Genomic DNA, 19,242 nt, shown 5'->3' on the forward strand with positions numbered 1-19,242 from the left:
GCTCGCCCTACAAAAGCATGCAACGGAATCGAGAGACCACACATTCGATACGCTTCCTATCAAAACTTGGTGGATTAATTTGTGGATTTTCTTTCATTCTACCTTGGAAAACTATTTTACCAAAATTTGTTTGTTGATAGCAGTTTTATAATTTTTTTTGTTCTTTTTTCACATGCTTTGATCTAAAATCTTTTCTAAACATATTTCTCACAATAACAAATATCAGGTACAGTGATTTCATCTGTTTTCACACATCGCTTCGGTCGCTTTCCTTGTTTGATTTTGTTCCTTAGACTTCTATTTGAAATTATAGGAAATAGATTTAGAACTAATTTTATCAATTCACAATGTTTCTGTTTTTTTTTTTTTGTAAATTTTCATCTCACAAATCAAAGCCAATCAAAACTGCTATCCCGGACACAAGAAGTAATCTGATCGAAGATGGATTGGTTCATGTAGAGGTTTCTCACCTATAGTAATAACTGTTAACTGTTCTTTGAGCAAATTTGGCGCATACCTGAAATTGAAAGCGACCCTCGTCGCTATGCAGGAATTTTGATACTAGAAAACCGTACGTAAGGCAAACGGTGAGAAAAGATCAATTGAAGGGGGGTAAAAACTTGGCTTTGATTTGTGGCGAATCTCCGTCTTTTTTTCCTGGATGAGGCAACGATGTAGTCTGTTCGTCGGACTTGTACGGTACCCACTAGGAATATCTTCTATTCTGGCATTTATCTTCTTAGTTCGTGTAAATAACAGGTACTATATGAAGTAATTGTTTTCTCTTCACCGGTCTAACTCTCTTATTTGCACATCCACTTTAAAGGTGAAAATAGATTTTTAACTCAAAACAAGACAAATGCTATTATAATGTATCTTAACACAAGGATTTTTATTTTGAATTTTCAGTTATCTGTTGTTGTTTAAAGAAACTACCGTTTGTAAAAACTTCTAGTACGAAACAGTGGCAGTCAATGCTTTTAAATACTGAAAATAAAAATGTAGATTGCACATAATGGAAAGAAAAAATCATAAAACTTTTAAGGCAAAAAGTACAAAAGAGGGAGTGACTTGTATTTTCCTATAATTTGTTTTATTCATAGAGATCACAATTGATTTGCCTGGATTTACCATTGTCTCAGATATTAAATATTCGATTGCTTCGTTATTCCCTTGCTGAACAATCAAGGGGGACACCCTGTTAATGTTGCTTTCCTATTTTCAAAAAGTCGAGAATGACAATTTCAATAACTGTAACTCAAATTTACGTACCGGAGATTCTAGGACGTCGATGGTGTTATGACGCTTTCACAGTTTATACGTAAATTCGAATTATACGATCCACATTCGACAATCGCATGCATTCTTTTAACTTATTCCGCCAATTGATGTACTAATTCTACTAGGAATAATTCTGAAAACGATTTATCACATCTGTGGGAGTATTCCCCATTTTTTTTCAAATGTAATTTTAAAATGCCATCCATTGAGTATCGCTTGAATGGGAAAATGTTTTGAAAGATTCCCATCAAGATTGAAAAAATCAAATAATTTCGTTTTGAATACACCTATTATTTTTTGAGTGCTGCCGCTGCAAGGGTTTAGATAGAACGGTCAACACCTGCTGGTTGATTTCGTTTTGGTCGTACGCAGAACAGCGAAAATTATGCTACTTGAGAAAGCTAATTGAGTTCGAATGTGAAACGGCATGAGCACATCCGCTGTTCGAATGTTATTGTAATCCTGCGTACTTCTCACCGAGGAACCAATTCTTCTTAAACGAAGGATCGGTTTCTCTATTCTTAACCTATAAATTGATCATCGAAACAGCGCGATAACTGATCTAGACATCAATCAAAAATACGCTAACCATACGTTGATGTCCAGCTCAGTTGATATCGTTGGCTATTTCCGCAGCAAACATGCTTTTTAGTTTATCAGAATAATGAAATGAATCCGGAAACCATCCGTACAAAAGCGATAATTTTCTTTCTAATAATCAGTTCCTAAAGTCGGAAAGAGCTTTTCAAACTTCTCCAAGAAAAATGGTCTTTTCAGCTTTAGAATCTGCAAAATTTCAAACGAACTGCTCCAGTAGATTATTTTGGATGTCTACATTAAAATTTCATCAAACCAGTCTTGCTTGGAAGAGCAGAACGATTGGTAAAATAAATTTATCCCTTTGTAACAGTAAAAACCACTCAGTAAGTTTGGTGGATGCAAATTTAGAAACAATGATAGAATCTGTAACTGGTTCAAAATGTTTACATTGTTTTAATAAGATGTATAAGAACCCGGTGGAAGGTCGCGCATTTACGTACTTGAACATTAGGATCAGTTGAATTTACCTACTATTTAAGAAATGTTTATCGTCTTTCATCTATTCAAATAATGCCAACCTGCGACCTTCCATCGTGAACAAAGAAACGCATTATACGTTTCGCAAAAAATATTGGGAGTATATGAAAGTTGAACTCGAATTCATTTTCCGGCAAAAATAGTAAACGAAACAAAAAGCCAACAAAATAAATGTGTTCAGAATGACTTTTTACGCTGCACTTTATGAGGACGAAGACAGTAGATTTAGCCCGTGTTCTGCCTTTTTGGACTGCGAGTATGAAGCGCTTCCTTTACAAACCGCAACGACATGTTAATTCATTTAAGATAAGGGAATTAAGGTCGTTAACAGTAGCTGTATACAATGAACGATTCCACATTGATCTGCCATTCTATGTTGTTTGTGTATTTTCCTTTTTCAATTCTTCACTGTTTAAAAAACTTGCCTTTTACCGTTCAAAGTTCGCTGTTCCGAATTTTTGTAAAGCAGCTCCTGTTTCCTCGCTCGGTTTTACTGTAGTTGAGTGCCGTTGTTGTTCAAATTGTTGCAGAAAGTGCTCACTGTGATGGAAAGCGTAATATATCTCGACACTTATGACGATGCTTCCAACCGAATCGTCGACGGCGGTATGAATTCTTGGTTTCGCGTCGAATTTGCTGTTCCTGTTCTTCTATTTACAAGAGCGCTAAGCTCGTACACTGAATGGTTAGGACAGTGCCGAGATACATTCGCTTACAGTATGTCCTGCTTTCTATTATTAGTTTCGTCTACCAATAGTCGAGATACAAAAGTGCTGAAGGTTATTCTACTCCTTGTTTCTCTTTTTCAAATGTACACAGCGATGATGGTTGATTCCACGCGTTTTTGCTCTAGCACACATCCATTCACACGATGGCCTCGATCACTCCTAATCCTCTCGACGGACACTCCCATTCCAATACGCCTCTTTCGCACGATAGTATAGTAGTTTAAGTTTGTGGATATTTTGTTTGAATTCATCAGCATCTTCCTTCTCCCAAAAGAACGATTCTTAAAAAAAGTTTTCCTTCCGTTGAACAAAAATTGTAATAATTTGAAGACTCCATTTCTCTGTTGTAGTTGTGTCTGTAGCTACGAAGTACATCCCCGACTGCCCGGTGGATATTGTTTGCTGTCCCGGATCCTATTCTTCTTGGCTCATTTTTTTTGTGGGTTTATACGGATTAACTGCTAGATCAACCTATGGCTGATAAAATTTCGGTCGGGCAGATTCATAGGGACAGTGCCTAAAGCAATCACCGGCGGAGTCGAGCGATGTACTACATGACTGCCTAGTGGAACTATTGATGGCTTATTTGCTAATGTTCTGTTCTTCCTGTGTGCTATTTTGATCCTCTGGTCGAGGCACATAAAGGGCAGGATCAATCACCTTCGGAATGGGCTTGATTTCGGTGCCCAACTCTTTTTCGATACGGTGAAGATCAAATCGATCTTCGTAGGTGATCAGATTGATGGCGATACCTGCGAAAGAAAGAAACAACTAATGAATCCTGCAAAATGTATTTGGGACTTGAAGAGAGCGGAAGTTGTAAAAGCAAAAATGAGATAGGGGAGAGGGTACTGAAATGTTCAAAATTCAAACAACGCTCGAAAACTTATTCATACAGACTCAAGTCAAAAAAGTATACAAACTTACTTTATCGATCCTACGTGTTAAGCAGGCGGAATTCTACACGTACCGCTCTGTACCAACTCAACTTTTCACTTTTAGAACATTTAATTTCCAGATTTACAAAACGACGAAAGTAACATTTTCAACTTTCGCAACCTAACCACTACTTTCGCCGCCCCGCTGTATGGAGAGACAAAGTGACTTAACCACGAATCAAAACAAAACACTACTTGAGCCGATTTTACACTGGTAGAAAAACGTCGAAAGTAACTGAATGAAACGGCTTATCATTTTCTGATAATTATTTTTGTGGGAAATAATAGAAATTACCTAGTTTTTGAACGTGAGCTGAGTGTATGCAAAATTTGAGCGAAGTACACGGCAAAAAAATGTTAAAAAAATGATTAATTTTAAAACAGTTTTAGAAGATAGATTGTGATTTTTCGTAATTAATTTTCTCAAAACCGTATAAAAGTTACTTACGCCGATTTGAAAAAGTAATCGAGAACGTGTTTTATGACCAACCACGTATGAAATATTGAATGAACGCAACAAGTCACAGAGAATGTTTGCTTTGTAAGTTACAGCGCTGTTCTGGCCGGACACCGTTCTAAATAATAGCACGTTGATTTTCGTACCGTTTTGTATGAAAATCGTCGTGCTCTGATATGCAGGCAGACAATCTTCAACGGCCTTCTTAATTTGTTCAAGATATCTCGATTACTTTTTCAAATCGACGTAAGTAACTATCATACGGGTTTGAGAAAGTTAATTAAGAAGAATCACAACCTTTCTTCTAGAACTGTTCTAAAATAAATCCCTTTTTTAACCTTTTTACCGTGTACATCGCTTAAATTTTGCATGCAATCAGCTCGCGTTAAAACACTAGGTAGTTCTTATGATTTCCCACAAAAATTGTATGACAAAATGATAAGCCGTTTCAATCAGTTACTTACGACGTATTTGTACCAGTGTAAAATCGACTCAAGTAGTGTTTTGTTTTGATTCGTGGTTAAGTCACTTTGTCTCCCATACAACAGAGCGGCGAAAGTAGCGGTTAGGTTGCGAAAGTGGAGAATCTTACTTTCGTCGTTTTCTAAATCCGGAAATTAAACGTTCTAAAAGTGAAAAATCGAGTTGGTTTAGAGCGGAACGTGTAGAATTTCGTCTGCGAAACACGTAGGATTGATAAAGTAAGTTTGTTAACTTTTCTGACTTCAGTCTGTTTGAATAAGTCTTCGAGATATTTTCAAGAATTTAATTTGGATTCTGTCAAGGACAACTCCATAAATTACTACATAGAGACTCTACCATGAATTTCTTCAGGAATTGCTCCAAAGATTCTTTCATATATTTTTCAAGAAAATCCGGGATGGAAGTGATTCTCTAATCGATTTCGCTGAACAATTTCTTCGAAGATGTCGCCACTGATTTCTTAGGATTTCCACCAGAAGCGAGTGTTCCAAAGCGCGTATTTGGAATAGAAATAGTCGTTCGGAATCGTAGAGATAAAAGGGTAGGCTTGATACGCGACTTTGTCGAATTTCTTGTAAAATTTTGAAATCCATTTTTTACTCAAACTAATTTGTTTGTAAATTATCAAACAAATTTATAACAAATTTAATAACTAATGTTTGGTCGAAATTTCGAAATGTCAGTTTTCTTTCTTGAAAGGCTTTTGTTGAGCTTTTAAAGGTCCCCCTTCAGGCTATTCTTAGTTGATTTGTCTAGAAATTCTTCTAAATAAATTTAGCAGGTCTGTCAGGATTAAGTTGACATTAATTAGGACGGAATTAAAAGGTATTATATTCAAATCGAGTTTTTTGTTTTTCTTTATTGAAATTTTCCGCAGATGGTTCGAATAAAAAAAAGGGTTAAAGAGTTTCAAAACTTCATCAGAACTATTATCACAAAACCCAACAAATAAATTCCAAATTTTCTGTGCAATATTCATCTGAATTCTTCTAGAAAGGGATTTCAGAATCGTTACCTCTCTGATCAAAAAATTTGCATTAAAATAACAAAAAATAGTAAAACATTACTGTACTGCTATTTAAGTATGAGAAGCTGATCCAGATTGTTGTTGATTTATCATCAGATCACAAAAATAGTGACTGTAGTGACCATTTTTCTGAAAAAAGTGACTTTAGTGACTTTTTGGTGCAAATAGTGACTTTTTAGTGACCAGGTCGTAAAAAGTGGCCAAGTCACTAAAAAGTGACTCGCTACCAGCATTCTGCAATTCGCACAATTCGTGTGTGATGCAATTTTAGACCGTGTTGTATGCGGGGTGTCTTTCTTCTTGTCCAATACCAAAGCCCGAGATTTGGGGTTTATTCCGATTCATGAATAACATTTACGCATCATTCAAAAGCCGAGAGCAGTCCTGACTAGAGATGTACCGATTATTCGGCCGGCCAGGCCAGCTTGAACCGTTGTCTGTGCTCTTGAAAATTTGAGGTTTGACTTCGATGCATAATTCACCTTTAAGCGACTACGGTTCTGCTCAATACACAAGCCATCAAATCAATCTTTCACTCAACTTGCATGGGCTTGGAAAATTATACGTGAGGGCTTTCCATACTTTTTGTGACATTTACGCGGTCTGCGGTATATTTGCTGCTATTTCTATGAAGCACTTCCAGAAGGCGGATGAGGAATCAAGCAAAGCATTAATCGTGTTTCTTAAAAAAATGAAATGGATCAAAAATACCATCAATAAGATACAACTCTCTGACTTCAGAGAAAAATCCTCAGAACTTTCTTTCACAGCATTTCTTTCCCCACTAGTCTATGGAAGAAATTTTTACAAGTGCGGATACATTAATAAAAGTGCGCGATGGCATCACATCGGATAGGTGTCTTCGGGGGACTTATTCTTCGTAAATCCGAGGATAATTGCTCTGGACACACCAACATGATTCGATGTAATCCCGCACTTTTATTCACGATTTCGCACTTATAAGGACGCACTTCTCAGTCCATTGGTGAAAGAAACACAATTGAACGAATATATCTCGCATAATTTGTGATCTCAACCTAAAATCCATTGGTATCCAAGTGTGTAGCTTACCGAGTAAACGAATGGATATACACGTTATTCAACACTGCTACGATAAAAAGAAGATACTCCTCTATCTCTCAATGGTGATCGTTTTCATTCTGGACCATTTATTTGCTTTGAAACAAAGAGCTACACACTCGGTTACCAATGGCTTTTTGGGCGAGATCACAGGTTATGCGAGATATGGGTGTTATTCGGTGGAATTTTAAGATTTTATTTGGCCGAACATTGAGTCATTATTCGGCCGAATATTTGTTTGTCCGAATAATAATATTTAAACTATTCGGTATTCGACCGGAAGCCGAATAGTGCTATTCAGTTGTTGTTGTTGTTTGTGAGGGACTTTAACCCGAAGGTCATTCGTCCCTCACTGTGCTATTCAGTACATATCTCTAGTCCTGACTACGTATTTATGAATGCTGGGTAATGGGAAGGGATGACTGTTTGGATACGTACTTACAGAGAACTCTACGTCCTCCCATAGACTTCACGAGAAGTTGAATGCTGTTAGTGGACAAATTTGGTCAACGTTAACTCTCCTTCTTTCCCATGGTAGCTCCAGAGCTCTATTGATTTTCGACAAACTTAAGATAAACCAAATCAGATGAATGCTAAATAGTTCAATAATATGATTCCATACTCATCAGATTAATTCGATAGTCAACTAACTGTTTCAACAGTAAAACTATTGATAGAAAATGAATTTATTATAGAAAAACAATAAAAAAACTAATGATTTCGAAACAATTAGCCCATTTGCAATTTTGTTTGTTTCCTAAAGAAATTATCGCTTTTTTCCTAAAGAAATTATCGATCTGTCGTGGGAAAGAGTGGATTTATTCAAGGGACGTGACTGGTATTGATTTTTTTAAGGGATTCCTTGAAAATACTTTGTTAAGGAATGGTCGGTAGAATGACAGTCTTAATATAATGTAGATTTGGTGATGTGAAACGTTAAATTAACTTTTGAAGAATTCGTGAGGGAAATTTTCGAGAAATGATTGCAGATATGGAAGCACTGAAGAAGTAATCTCTGTATGAAATCCAGGAGAAATTTTTGAAGAAGCTTCATGAGCAATGATAGCCGGATTGATTGAAAACTTTATGGCAGAGTTCATAATATATTCTCTTGAATAGTCCCTGGAGGAATTCCTGAGAGAAATCGTGATTAAATAACCAGAATAATTAGAGTAGCAGTGTAGTTTTTCCTAGAGAATTCCCTTAATGAATATCGTCAAAACCCTGTGCATGTCTTGTAGGTATCATTGAAGTTATTAACTGTTTACAGGAATGTTTATAGAAACAGAAGCACAGCAGATGTAATCTCTTGATGAAATGCTATAAATGAGTTGACATAAAAATACACTGATAATCTCTAGAAAAATACGTACCGAGATGTCCGAAACGTCCGGATCGGCCAATTCTGTGCAGGTAGGTCTCTGCCATTTTCGGGAAATCGAAATTAATAACAACATTCACAGCCTGTACATCGATACCTCGCGTGAAGAGATCAGAGCAGACCAGGTTCCGGCACAGTCCGGATCGGAAGTCATGGAAAACGCGATTTCTATGCGCCTGCTGCATCTTGGCATGGATGTAGTAACAGCAGTAGCCAAGCTCGGTAATCTTTTTCGCCAGCAGTTCGACACGTTGTGTCGAATTGCAGAAGATGATCGACTGGTTGATTTGGAGCTTGGAAAACAGGGTGTTAAGGCAGTGCACCTTCTGCCTCTCCTGGACGAACGCGTAGTACTGTGTGACACCCTTCAGGGTGAGCTCCTCCATCAGGTTGATCTCGTATGGCTCGCGCAGATGCTTTTCCATGAAGTTCTTCACGCTCAGTGGGAATGTCGCCGAGAACAGCAAAATCTGGCGCTCTTTTGGCAATTTCATTATGACATGATCCAGCATGCCCTTGAAGTCTTGCGACAGCAGTTTGTCCGCTTCGTCTAATACTAACATACGGCAGTTGGCCATATTTGCCACCTCCTTGTCCATTAGATCCAGAATACGACCGGGCGTAGCAATAATCACTTGAACTGTATAAAAAGAGATAGAATAGAAAGCAATGTATTGCTTCTGTTTGCAAAAAAGTAATCTTTTTTAAAATAGCACTCCAAATCAGAACTTTTTGGCAAAGGTTTTTGCATCAACGAGTATTCGTGTAGAATACCTCAATGGCTGAGAGATTATTCATCATGAAAATTAATATAAATGTTTAAAAACCATCAAAAACTCACCTTTCTGATATATTCTCATAATATCATCCTTGAGATTGGTTCCACCAGTAGTCACCATTACCCGGATATGCATGTGCTTCGCGAGTTCAATGCAAATCTGTGATGTTTGCAGTGCCAGCTCACGAGTGGGCACGATGATCAATGCCTGGATATAATCCTTGGTGGGATCGATTTGCTCTAGTACAGGAATGCTGTACGCGCCCGTTTTTCCGGTACCATTTTTAGCCCTCGCCAAGATGTCCTTACCCACTAGTGCGATCGGGATGGCTGCTTCCTGAATTGGCGACGGTTTTTCCCAACCTTTCTCGAAGATACCCATCAGCAGCTCTCGCTTCAGGCAAAACTCTTCAAACTCGTTACCACGAGTATCCGTTACATCCTGCAGGATGCAAATGTATCATTAGAGAAACGTTTTAAGAAATTTTGAGCAATTACACTTACACTTGTCTTAATTCTATTATCTTTGGGCGGTAATTTGAGTTTGGCTTTCCATCCCATGTCATCCATTTTGTTCTCGCTGCAAGAAAGGAAAAAAAATATGCAATGGTCAATTTCGAGCAACATAAAACTTCCGTATGAGGAATTGACGAAATCGTGTACATTAGCAAACACCTATCGACTACTTACCCCTTTTGGCTGAGATGATTATTAGAATTCAGCGTTTCAGTCATCATGATGATTGAAGTAGAGTACGTCTAGCTTGGCTTATTACTCTACCGGTATTCTGCGCTTACAAATTGATTCTTTTTACACTTATGCTACAAACGTCACTGCGTCGCTTTTCCAGCAGTCTAAAATGACTCACGGGGATGATGACCGTTTTCGGTTGCTTCTTTGAGGAAACAACGATATCCAACTCCTGTTTGTTTATGGTTTAAAACTGTGTTATTTTTTATGTGTTATGCTTAAAGCACAGATTTACTCACACTATTTTATGTTTTTGTGACTTCTGTTATCTTGTTATCATTCGCTTTCTAACGTTTCGTTGGATCCGCTCTTTGTTATACCGCTTTTTACTTGATTTTGTTTCGTGTTTTACCTTTTTTACAGCTAATATATAAATAATAAATTAAAAAGTCTTGCTCTCTTCTTTTCACTTCTTTCTTCTTTTTTGCTTCAATCGGTTTCGTCTCTTCTTATCACTTAAAAAAAATTTTAACACCATGCACTTTGTATGAATTTACGATTGATAAGTCTTTGTTTATCTGTACAATTGAATGTGCTATTTTTTCTTCAATAAATTGGTTGATGAGCTACCTCAAACTCGACACAAAACGTCGGCTGGGTCCGGTTGTGCTCTGAATGTCTGTAGTATTTGTATGTCAACGATTTCGATTCGACAGAGAACTTTTCGTTATTAGAGGATCACAGTTTTGCCGACAACGCGTCTGGGCGGTTGCAGATTAGCACTATCGGAGGACAGTGTCCCGCAAAGGATGGTTCGAACACCGAAATGTTCCTGCAGGTTTGATGCAGTCGTATGCGTCGTTCCGATTTTGCTCAGACACAGGAGTAGCTGTTGAGGAAAAGAAAAAAAAATAATTTATGTTAGGTAATGGTGATCATTGTCCGAAGCTATCACGATAGCTCCCTTAAAATATCGAGATGTAAAGAGTTAACAGTAAAGCCAAAATAGAAGCCATGTTTTATTTTTGACGACCTTATCCTCTTCGCCATAGGGCGCATTTTTTTCATATAATTAAGTATCGTGGTATTATTCCCTGGCCATGATCACAGGGGTTGACGGTGCCAAAGTAGAAGGTGCACCATAATAATATCCGCACACCTCTAACGGTTCATGATTTATCATGAAACGGCTGCATTCGGCATATTATCAAGTCCTCTTCGAACGGAGAGACTCAGTAGTTACTTATAAACTAGTGCTGGTTGTTGATGTTTCAGTCCGTTTACACGAGCTGTAGCATCCTTTGTACTAATCAGTAATGGTGGTTAAGTTTCAAAGCTAACGTGTGATCGATCGTTTTATAATGCAACATAAGAATGGGTGTTTGGTGAAACTGTGAGTTACACTCGTCGTTATAAAATAAGTGATTGTGTATGTGCTAATAACGATATTTGAAGAAATGTATGGAGATGAAAATGGCATTAGAAGTGATTGTGACAGTTTTGTTTAAAACCCGTACATAATAATGATAATATGAACCCTACTAGTTTATTGATGGTTATAATACATTCTGCAATCATTTCTCTGAATTCGTGATAAAAGTGACAGCAAGTGCAGTTGAATTGATCGAAGTGATTTTATTTTTGCTGTAACTTTCTTAATCGTAGTTCGATTATCTTTCAATAATTTATTAATGATAACAGATGAGAAATGGTAATAAAAATGAATCATGAAAGTATTGTGTCGTTATTGTAATAAAAATTGTAGTTGTGATAGTGAAGTTGTTGTTGTTGTTGTTGTTGTTTGAGAGGGACTTTAACCCGAAGGCCATTCGTCCCTTATCGCAGGTTTTTAAAGGTGGTCCAGTAATCCGGTGGTGGTTAAAAATGCAATTAAAGCTTCCTCGTTTGGTGGCGATAACGTCTCTTCCAGGGTGCCGTCCAAATTACAAGCCAAGCGTTCACCCAGACAACCAGAAATCGCGTTCACGTTACAACTCGTTTATTCATACTAATTACATTAAACCCGCAAAACACCGTGGATAAACTCGTCAGATTGATGACCTTTCTCGCATAAAACACTTCTTTTCTGAGTTCACTTGTACATTTTGTTTCATCTCGTACACTCGTACAAACAAAATCGGATCACTCCGTAGCAGCTGTCAAATCAACATTTGTTATCATAAATTAAGTCGGATAAGATCACAGGTTAGTTCGGTAGAAAATTTACACACTCGCATTGTATATTATTATTCATCACATAATGTATGCACGCATATCGCCTCCACTTTTGTACGTAGAAGGCCTTTTCGCGACATCTTATAAGTGAAATGTTGCACATATAAAGCCTCCAGGTGATTTCGTTATACGTACATTTTGGTTGTCTGGGCAGTGTTGTAACTTTGACAGTCAATCAAAATATGGGGGACAGATAAAGGGGTACCGCAAGATGTGCAAGTAGGGGGATCTATTTTGTCAATACGGTAACTATGAGTTAAACGGGTGTGACCAATTCGTAAATGGATTTAAATGCGACGATGTTTGGGGTTGATGTTATCGGGCCAGGGGAAAGTGGATGATTTTAATCTTCTGAGTGCGATATTCCTGCTGTTATACCATTTAGTGCTCCAGGAGTCATGGATCTTCTCCTTTGTCCATCTCTGAGCGTCGATGGATGGAATGGAAACATCCTCTGGGTTCATGCTGCGACCTACACCTGCTAACCGGTCAGCCTCCTCATTACCGTGGATGCCAGAGTGACCTGGCACCCAACAGAAGGTGGCTCTGTTGACCTTTCGGCCTCCTGAAGCCAGGGATGTTTCAAGGAGTAAGAATTCATTTCTCGAAGACAACTAGCTAGCAGAATCGCTGAAGATTACTATGGGACGATCCGATAGGGTGGAACATAAGTGAGTGGCTTTTAGAAGGGCGTATGCTTCGGCACTAAATATGGAACAAGATGGGGGGAGGGCAGAACTGGTGTTTGGGAGTGTAGAGAAGCTAGCAATACCATAACCAACATAACCATTATATACAGAACCATCTGTATACATTGTTAAGTGGTTGGGGTATTTTTCAGTGCGGAGTTTGTAGAAGTGTGTTTGAATTATAGAAGGTGGATCACCAGCTTTGACCTGATCTAGAAGAGAGAGATCTATTTTGGGGGTGGTCTGATTCCATGATTTGGTTTTGGATCTAGGTAATACGGCTATTTCTGGAAGCAATTGGTTTGTGAGGGATTGGAATAAGTCAGAGGCTCGTGTGACCAGGGGGACGTCATTTCGACCCCCCAGACTCAGCCATCTGATAGCTTTGGAAACAACGTTAGTTGTTAAGGAATAGTCAAAAGGGAGTTGTCCACATTCAGCCATAATGGATAAGATGGGACTGGTAGCAAAAGCTCCTGAAGCTAGACGGACAGCTTTATTATACAGTGGGCTTAATTTGTTGCTTACCAAATCACCACCTTTGCTGAAGAGGCCAACACCATAGAACATCTTAGGTAGAATCCAACTGTTGACGATTTGTAGGATAGATGTTCGGTGGGCGCAAGGTATACGGGAGCCGATTACTTTTATGAGATTAAGTCTTTGGTTGATGGATTTGCGGACGCTATTAAGGTGATGCCTGAAGCTGAGGGTTCGGTCGAGATGAATACCAAGGATTTTGAGGGATATTTGGGATTTTATAATTGTATTATTTAAAGTGATGTCGGGGAGTTTTGACATCTTTTTTCTATTGCGACTGATGTGTAGAAGTTGGGATTTTTCAGGGGATATAGTGAAACCGTGTTCGTCAGCCCATTTTGAAACACTCAGAACTGCTGATTGAATTCGTTTTCTGGACAGAGATTTTATGCTGTGGAAGGTGAGTATGGTGATGTCGTCAGCATAGACTAGTATGAAGATATTGGATTGTATGCAGATGAGGAAGAGTGTTGGGGCAATTACCGAACCTTGAGGAATACCATTTTCTTGACATCTCAACTCAGATCGGTTGTTGCCTAAGATGACCCTAAATCTCCTATCCTGAAGGAAGCTTTGGACGTAGATATATGATGTGTTTTAGGAAGTTAATGAGTGATAATCGGTGGTATAAGTGATAGTGTCAAAAACAAAAGTGTGGTAATTATGTGACAGTGACTGATGAAATGAAATGGGGAATAAGGAGCTTTTAATAAAACTATTTCGTTCTTCACTTCAACCACTTTAGTAGCATTTCAAGTCTTATCATAGTTTTATAGTAGTCTGGAATACTAGACTTCAAAACTACGGCAAGGGCTGATTGCTGCTAGGGTACACAGTGACCATTTGAGCAACATTGCTTAGGAACGTCTGTGTGATGAACGTAATAGAGGCTCATAAAGGCAAATGTAGGGAAGGCGCTTAGGGTAGAGTCGAGTCAAATCTAGTACACGACACTGCAGACGGCCTTACTAGTGATCCTTTATAGAGAGATAAGCGGAAGTAAAATGGAATGATTTGGCAGCAGACCAGCAGTGCTGATTTTGCTCGGCGTCGAGAATAATATTGTAACACGGACATGACTTCCTCATTGCTAAAAAGTGTATTTTGTTTCGTTATAGATCTTTGAGCTACAATTCTAAACTAATAAACAGTAAAAAAAATCAACAATTAAAAATCTCATTGATGCAAATCAAAAAAGGAAAATATTTCAAATTTTTGCTTTATGCAAAACAATTTTTACCGAAATAATTTCAAGTGGATGACATTACTCTTCAAGAAAAGTTCAAAACAAACATAACGCGTGTTCGTTTGGCTCACGCTTTAACAGTTCTTGCTGCTCGATTGGCTCACACTTTGATAGAAATGTCAGCTTCCGCGAATCTCTCTTATACAGGATTACTAGGCCTTACAGTTGAGGTCTAAATACGCGTATCTGTCAAAGGATACAAATTCTAGTGAAATTAAATGGTATAGTACTAAAATCGATTTTTCATCTTCTTATAGGTATAAACGCAACATTCTTAGCGTTATCCGAACGAAAACATGTGTTATTATAAATTGAATCATTTGAAAGAAAAGAAAGCATGAAACGAGCTCACCAATTTCTAGTCCATCCTTGACTTAATAGCCACAAATCTATTTCAACTTTGTCAACACAAAACGCGCACAAGCTTATGTACCGTCAAACGGGGTGACTTGCAACACTTTTTAACTTCAATCAACCAAAACCATGATTTAAACGTCATCTAAAAATCTAAATTCCTTGTAGAACTTTGAATGGCCGGGCCTACAGAATGGGATTATAGAAGATTGAATCGAATTATTTTGTCATATCAAAAGTCATCAAAAAGGTGAAATTTTTTAAATGTCCTTGTGCGGGGTGACTTGCAACACTCAATGCTAATTTAGTTTTTTCCAACAAAATGTTGATATTTTTTATTAGTCACACTTGTTAAGTATTGTTATTCATGTATTTAAAGCATTCAAAAGAGGCGTTAAATCATCAAGGACCAATATTTAATCTGAACAATATTTTTAACGAGTGTTTGTAGTTGATTGATGAATTATTACTCTTTTGATTATAAAGTAGACCTAACACAAAAGTGTATAACCTTTATAAAACTCTAAATTGCTTAGGCATAAAGTGTTGCAAGTCACCCCTCATAAATACATTTATATAAAAATGATTTATATTAAAAAGTTATTAGTTATTAGTTATAGAAACAACATGTAGAGTATTACTTTTGTAAATTAAATCTATCTCATGTTTTCAGGTCACGATTTTGAACCTCCATCAAGTATCAGTTTTCAAGACATTTAAAATAATTATGTTTATTGTATAAACATATTTATAATAACATCTTTAATCGTGGCCCCTGCTTGAATTGTGAGTCACACGTATTGAAGCACCGATTTAAAAAAAAAATCTTTTGCAATTTGTGTTTTATAGTAAAATTTAGTTGTAAATTACAATGTGTGTTTTAATTACATTGCTCTCGCAGAACACTCTGCCCAGCAAAACGCGCGAAAACTTAAAAAAAGTCTTCGCGAATCGGAAGAACTGCAGGAGAAGGAATTACTAGATAAATTTGTAGAAGAACTTAATCAGACACTTAACTAGCATAAATGTCCATCGACCACATTTTTACCGGTTGATTCGGATGTCTCGCGCAACTTTTCAAAAGAACCTATGTAACAATGAGAGATTCTCTATTCTCCCGCTCGCTATCGATCATAACAGCGCAATACTAAAGCTTTTGGGAAATTTTGCACTATGTAGGATGCAGAGCTACTTGGGCATTTCCATGATTCACTTTGACATTGGGGGTTTGTTTGGACTGTCTTAAATTTTGCGATAAAAGGCACTCTAATACGACGCATATTGTGGCCATATGAGTCTCAGTAGTTTTCAAAAAAACCCACTGCCGAAGTGCCAAGAAGAGTATCCGAATCCCTATCAAATGACAATGTCCTTAGCTTGCGTTTCATCCAAAATATGCACTCAGAAGAAGCAGTTAATGGAGCTCAGTTATTGATTAAAGAGAAAGTAAATAAAGTAGAGAGCCGCTCAATGTTAGACAGGTCTTTTTGAAAACCTACGCGAGTCTATATTTTTGCCTGTCTCATGTCTGTTTGTTTGTGCTACTACCCTGTATATCAGAGCTGCCAATAGTTTCTAAATGTTTTGCAGTTAGATTTTAGTCACTGTCGATTGAAGTTTTAGTAGCATTTAAAATTGTTCTGACTTATAAGATTGATTCGAGGTTGATCAAGAAACAATAAATAACAAGTTTAGACGATTATTCTGGTTAGAATTACAAAAAAAAACAATTTTTCTACCATGACTTTGTTCTACATTCAATAAATGAAGCTAGAAGAATAAATTTGAAAACAAAAGTTCAGTGAATCATAAGCTAATATTCTTACAGCATACTGAAAATATATTTTACCTACACCTGGAAGTGATTTACGCAGAATCCTTGGCAGGATAATAAAACACAGGCCTTTCACAAAATCTGGAACAGAATTATCGACTAATTCTAGACATGACTTTCCCGGATTTGGACAGGATTCTTACAGAATCTAACAGGATTGCATAGACTTTTATCGAGGATTTAATGCGTAATTTTTTGAAATACAGTGCAAAATTACAATTAAGGGGCCGTCCATTAATTACGTAAGGGTTTCGTGGGTGAGGGGGGTTCTGAAATTTCTTACGCGCCTTACAAATTATTTGTTATTGCCAATCAAAAAATCTTATCATAGGTGGAGGGGGAATGAAAAATCCCGAAAATTGCCTTACGTAATAAATGGACCGCCCCTAAGTGAATTTATAATTGTTTTTTGAAAACCGGACAGTATTCCTATAGATTTTAAGGTAGAATTTAGAAATTAATTTTCACTTAATTCTGAACAATATTTTCGCAAAAGCTGGATTAGAGTTTCAACATATTCTGGGCCTTAAGGTGCTTATAGAACGAAGCCACACCTCAAATATTCAAGAGCACAAGACTTGAGAAACAAACAGCGCTCCGCGTTGAAAATTTATCCCATTGGTCACCACCAGCAAGCAAGCTTGGTTTTCTACGCGAACTGTTAGATTCTCCAGTCTTGTGCACTTGAAAATTCAAAGTTTGGCTTCGTTTTACAATCAACTTAATTCTCATAAAATCCTATACATAATTTTGAATCATAGTAAGTGGGATTTTGTATAAGTATATTCTCTAATAAAATCGTGGGTCCACAAATTATGAGATAGATTCTTCAAAACATTCTTGAATAGATCATTGCATACACAAAATTGTTTCTGCGGTTTGGCCCGCGGTTCGAAACGGTTGGGAAGGCCTGCTGTATATCATACCAGTGATAATAATACCTGGGTGCTCTGTATGCCTCGTCTACCCCTATTTGCAGCTGTAGTCTATAATATGACAAAGGAGCTAAGTTTACCTGCTCACTTCAAGACAGCCTCAAGCTGAATGTTTTGGATTATTTTGTAATGATAACTTAATATATTATAACACCTAGGATTTTCATTATCTGTAATGAATGTAAACGATAACAAAAAACGCCATTACTCAACAAGAAGACATACAAATCGAATATTCCCATCGGTTGAGTTGAGGTTATGTGTGCCACAGCGTCGAAAATGGAGTACGATTACACGTAAAATGTATATAAAAGCAGACTAGGGGTACAGCACAAATAACGCATACACTGCCAAGATAACAGTCGGAATGCTAAAAAGAAGAAATTCCATCTGTGTCCTTCGCTCCGTGCATTACCAGCAACAATCGAAGGAACTTCAAAACTGTGATTTTGATTTCGTGAACACGAAAACCATCGACATACAAAAGTTCAGAGGCCCAGTGGGGGGTCAAAGTGGAAGAACCGAGTAGAAAAAATAACACCCAGTCGAAGCGTAGTAAAATGATGACCCCACGCTTTGATTTATACCACGTCGAACACTTGCAAAAGCCACAATAGGGTAGTGGCAAAAAATAAAAATTTCTAAACTTTTCGCCACTTCTTTCGTGTCGAACTTTCTTTGAGCCAACCAAAGGAGCTTCGTTTTCTTACTTGTCTTACTGATGGTAGTTATGCGAGACAAAAGAAAATTGTAAATCCTGACGTCACAAAAATGGTTTCGCAGCAATAAAACTCATATTTACGAAGAAAACGAATACTATATTCGAAAAACTGAAAAGTAGATCGACTGATAATCACGAATTTGAGCAAAATTTCTTAAATCGAGGCATATTTCGAACGAAAATGACAGTCCACAAAAATTAAATATGGCCTTCCGCAGTCGTAGCGGCACTCATTTTTTTTTTCGGCTGCCATGTATAGACCCATCAGCGAAACGTGTTCCATTTTTCGTAATCGTTTTTCAACATCGAATTAGTCCCATAAATACGATCCTAATCCACCACTTGATACTAAAATTCTCATCACCAGTAAGTTTACCTTGAATTTTGCGATTTTTCCACTGCTAATCTGCTGTGCCGTTCAATTTGTAGGATTTTTTATTTTTCACTAGCAAAAACTTTTTCACGTCTTCTCTCTTGCACTTTTACTTCTTTACTCGATGCCAACAATCGTATAATGAACGGCTGGCTGGACGATGAATCGGTTGGGTTGGGAGCTGCCGCCGTTTGTGATGGCGGCCGTCCGGCTTTCAGACAGCAGTCGATGACTAACGGCCCGCGGCCGTTTTGCGATGTTTTGTTGTCTCGCATGTCAAAACGGTCGAACATCAGATGATCATTGGCCTCACCGGCCAAATATGCACTCTTAAAATATTATAGACAAACATTTGATTTTTTTGTTGAATACGAAGAATCGCGCAGTTGAAATCT

General features: G+C 37.5%; 1 protein-coding gene across 2 annotated transcripts; it reads right to left on the reverse strand.

The window, feature by feature from the left end:
* Positions 1 to 151: 151 nt before the first annotated feature.
* LOC5570686 (putative ATP-dependent RNA helicase me31b) lies at positions 152 to 19,007 on the reverse strand. Of its 2 annotated transcripts, XM_021847019.1 has the most exons (8): positions 18,851 to 19,007; positions 10,551 to 10,809; positions 10,220 to 10,343; positions 9,921 to 10,152; positions 9,735 to 9,810; positions 9,294 to 9,672; positions 8,445 to 9,092; positions 2,866 to 3,838 (listed from the first exon to the last, which is right to left on the reverse strand). In XM_021847019.1, exons 4-8 carry the CDS (start codon positions 9,965 to 9,967, stop codon positions 3,669 to 3,671), a joined length of 1,320 nt encoding a protein of 439 aa, XP_021702711.1. In that variant the 5' UTR covers positions 9,968 to 10,152; positions 10,220 to 10,343; positions 10,551 to 10,809; positions 18,851 to 19,007; the 3' UTR covers positions 2,866 to 3,668. The 2 variants fall into 2 exon arrangements, with proteins under 2 accessions (XP_001659287.1, XP_021702711.1); XM_001659237.2 differs by having other exon boundaries at positions 152 to 3,838; positions 10,220 to 10,809.
* Positions 19,008 to 19,242: the final 235 nt, after the last annotated feature.

This window comes from Aedes aegypti, chromosome 2, assembly GCF_002204515.2.
Source record: "Aedes aegypti strain LVP_AGWG chromosome 2, AaegL5.0 Primary Assembly, whole genome shotgun sequence".
NCBI classification, from domain to species: domain Eukaryota; kingdom Metazoa; phylum Arthropoda; class Insecta; order Diptera; family Culicidae; genus Aedes; species Aedes aegypti.

Coding starts and splice junctions, on each gene's coding strand:
- LOC5570686 (XM_001659237.2), bottom strand. CDS start 9,967: ATGATGACTGAAACGCTGAATTCTAATAATCATCTCAGCCAAAAGGG. Junction 9,811..9,920: donor AATCATCTCAGCCAAAAGGG/GTAAGTAGTCGA, acceptor CCTTTCTTGCAG/CGAGAACAAAATGGATGACA. Junction 3,839..8,444: donor CGGACGTTTCGGACATCTCG/GTACGTATTTTT, acceptor TTTCTTTCGCAG/GTATCGCCATCAATCTGATC.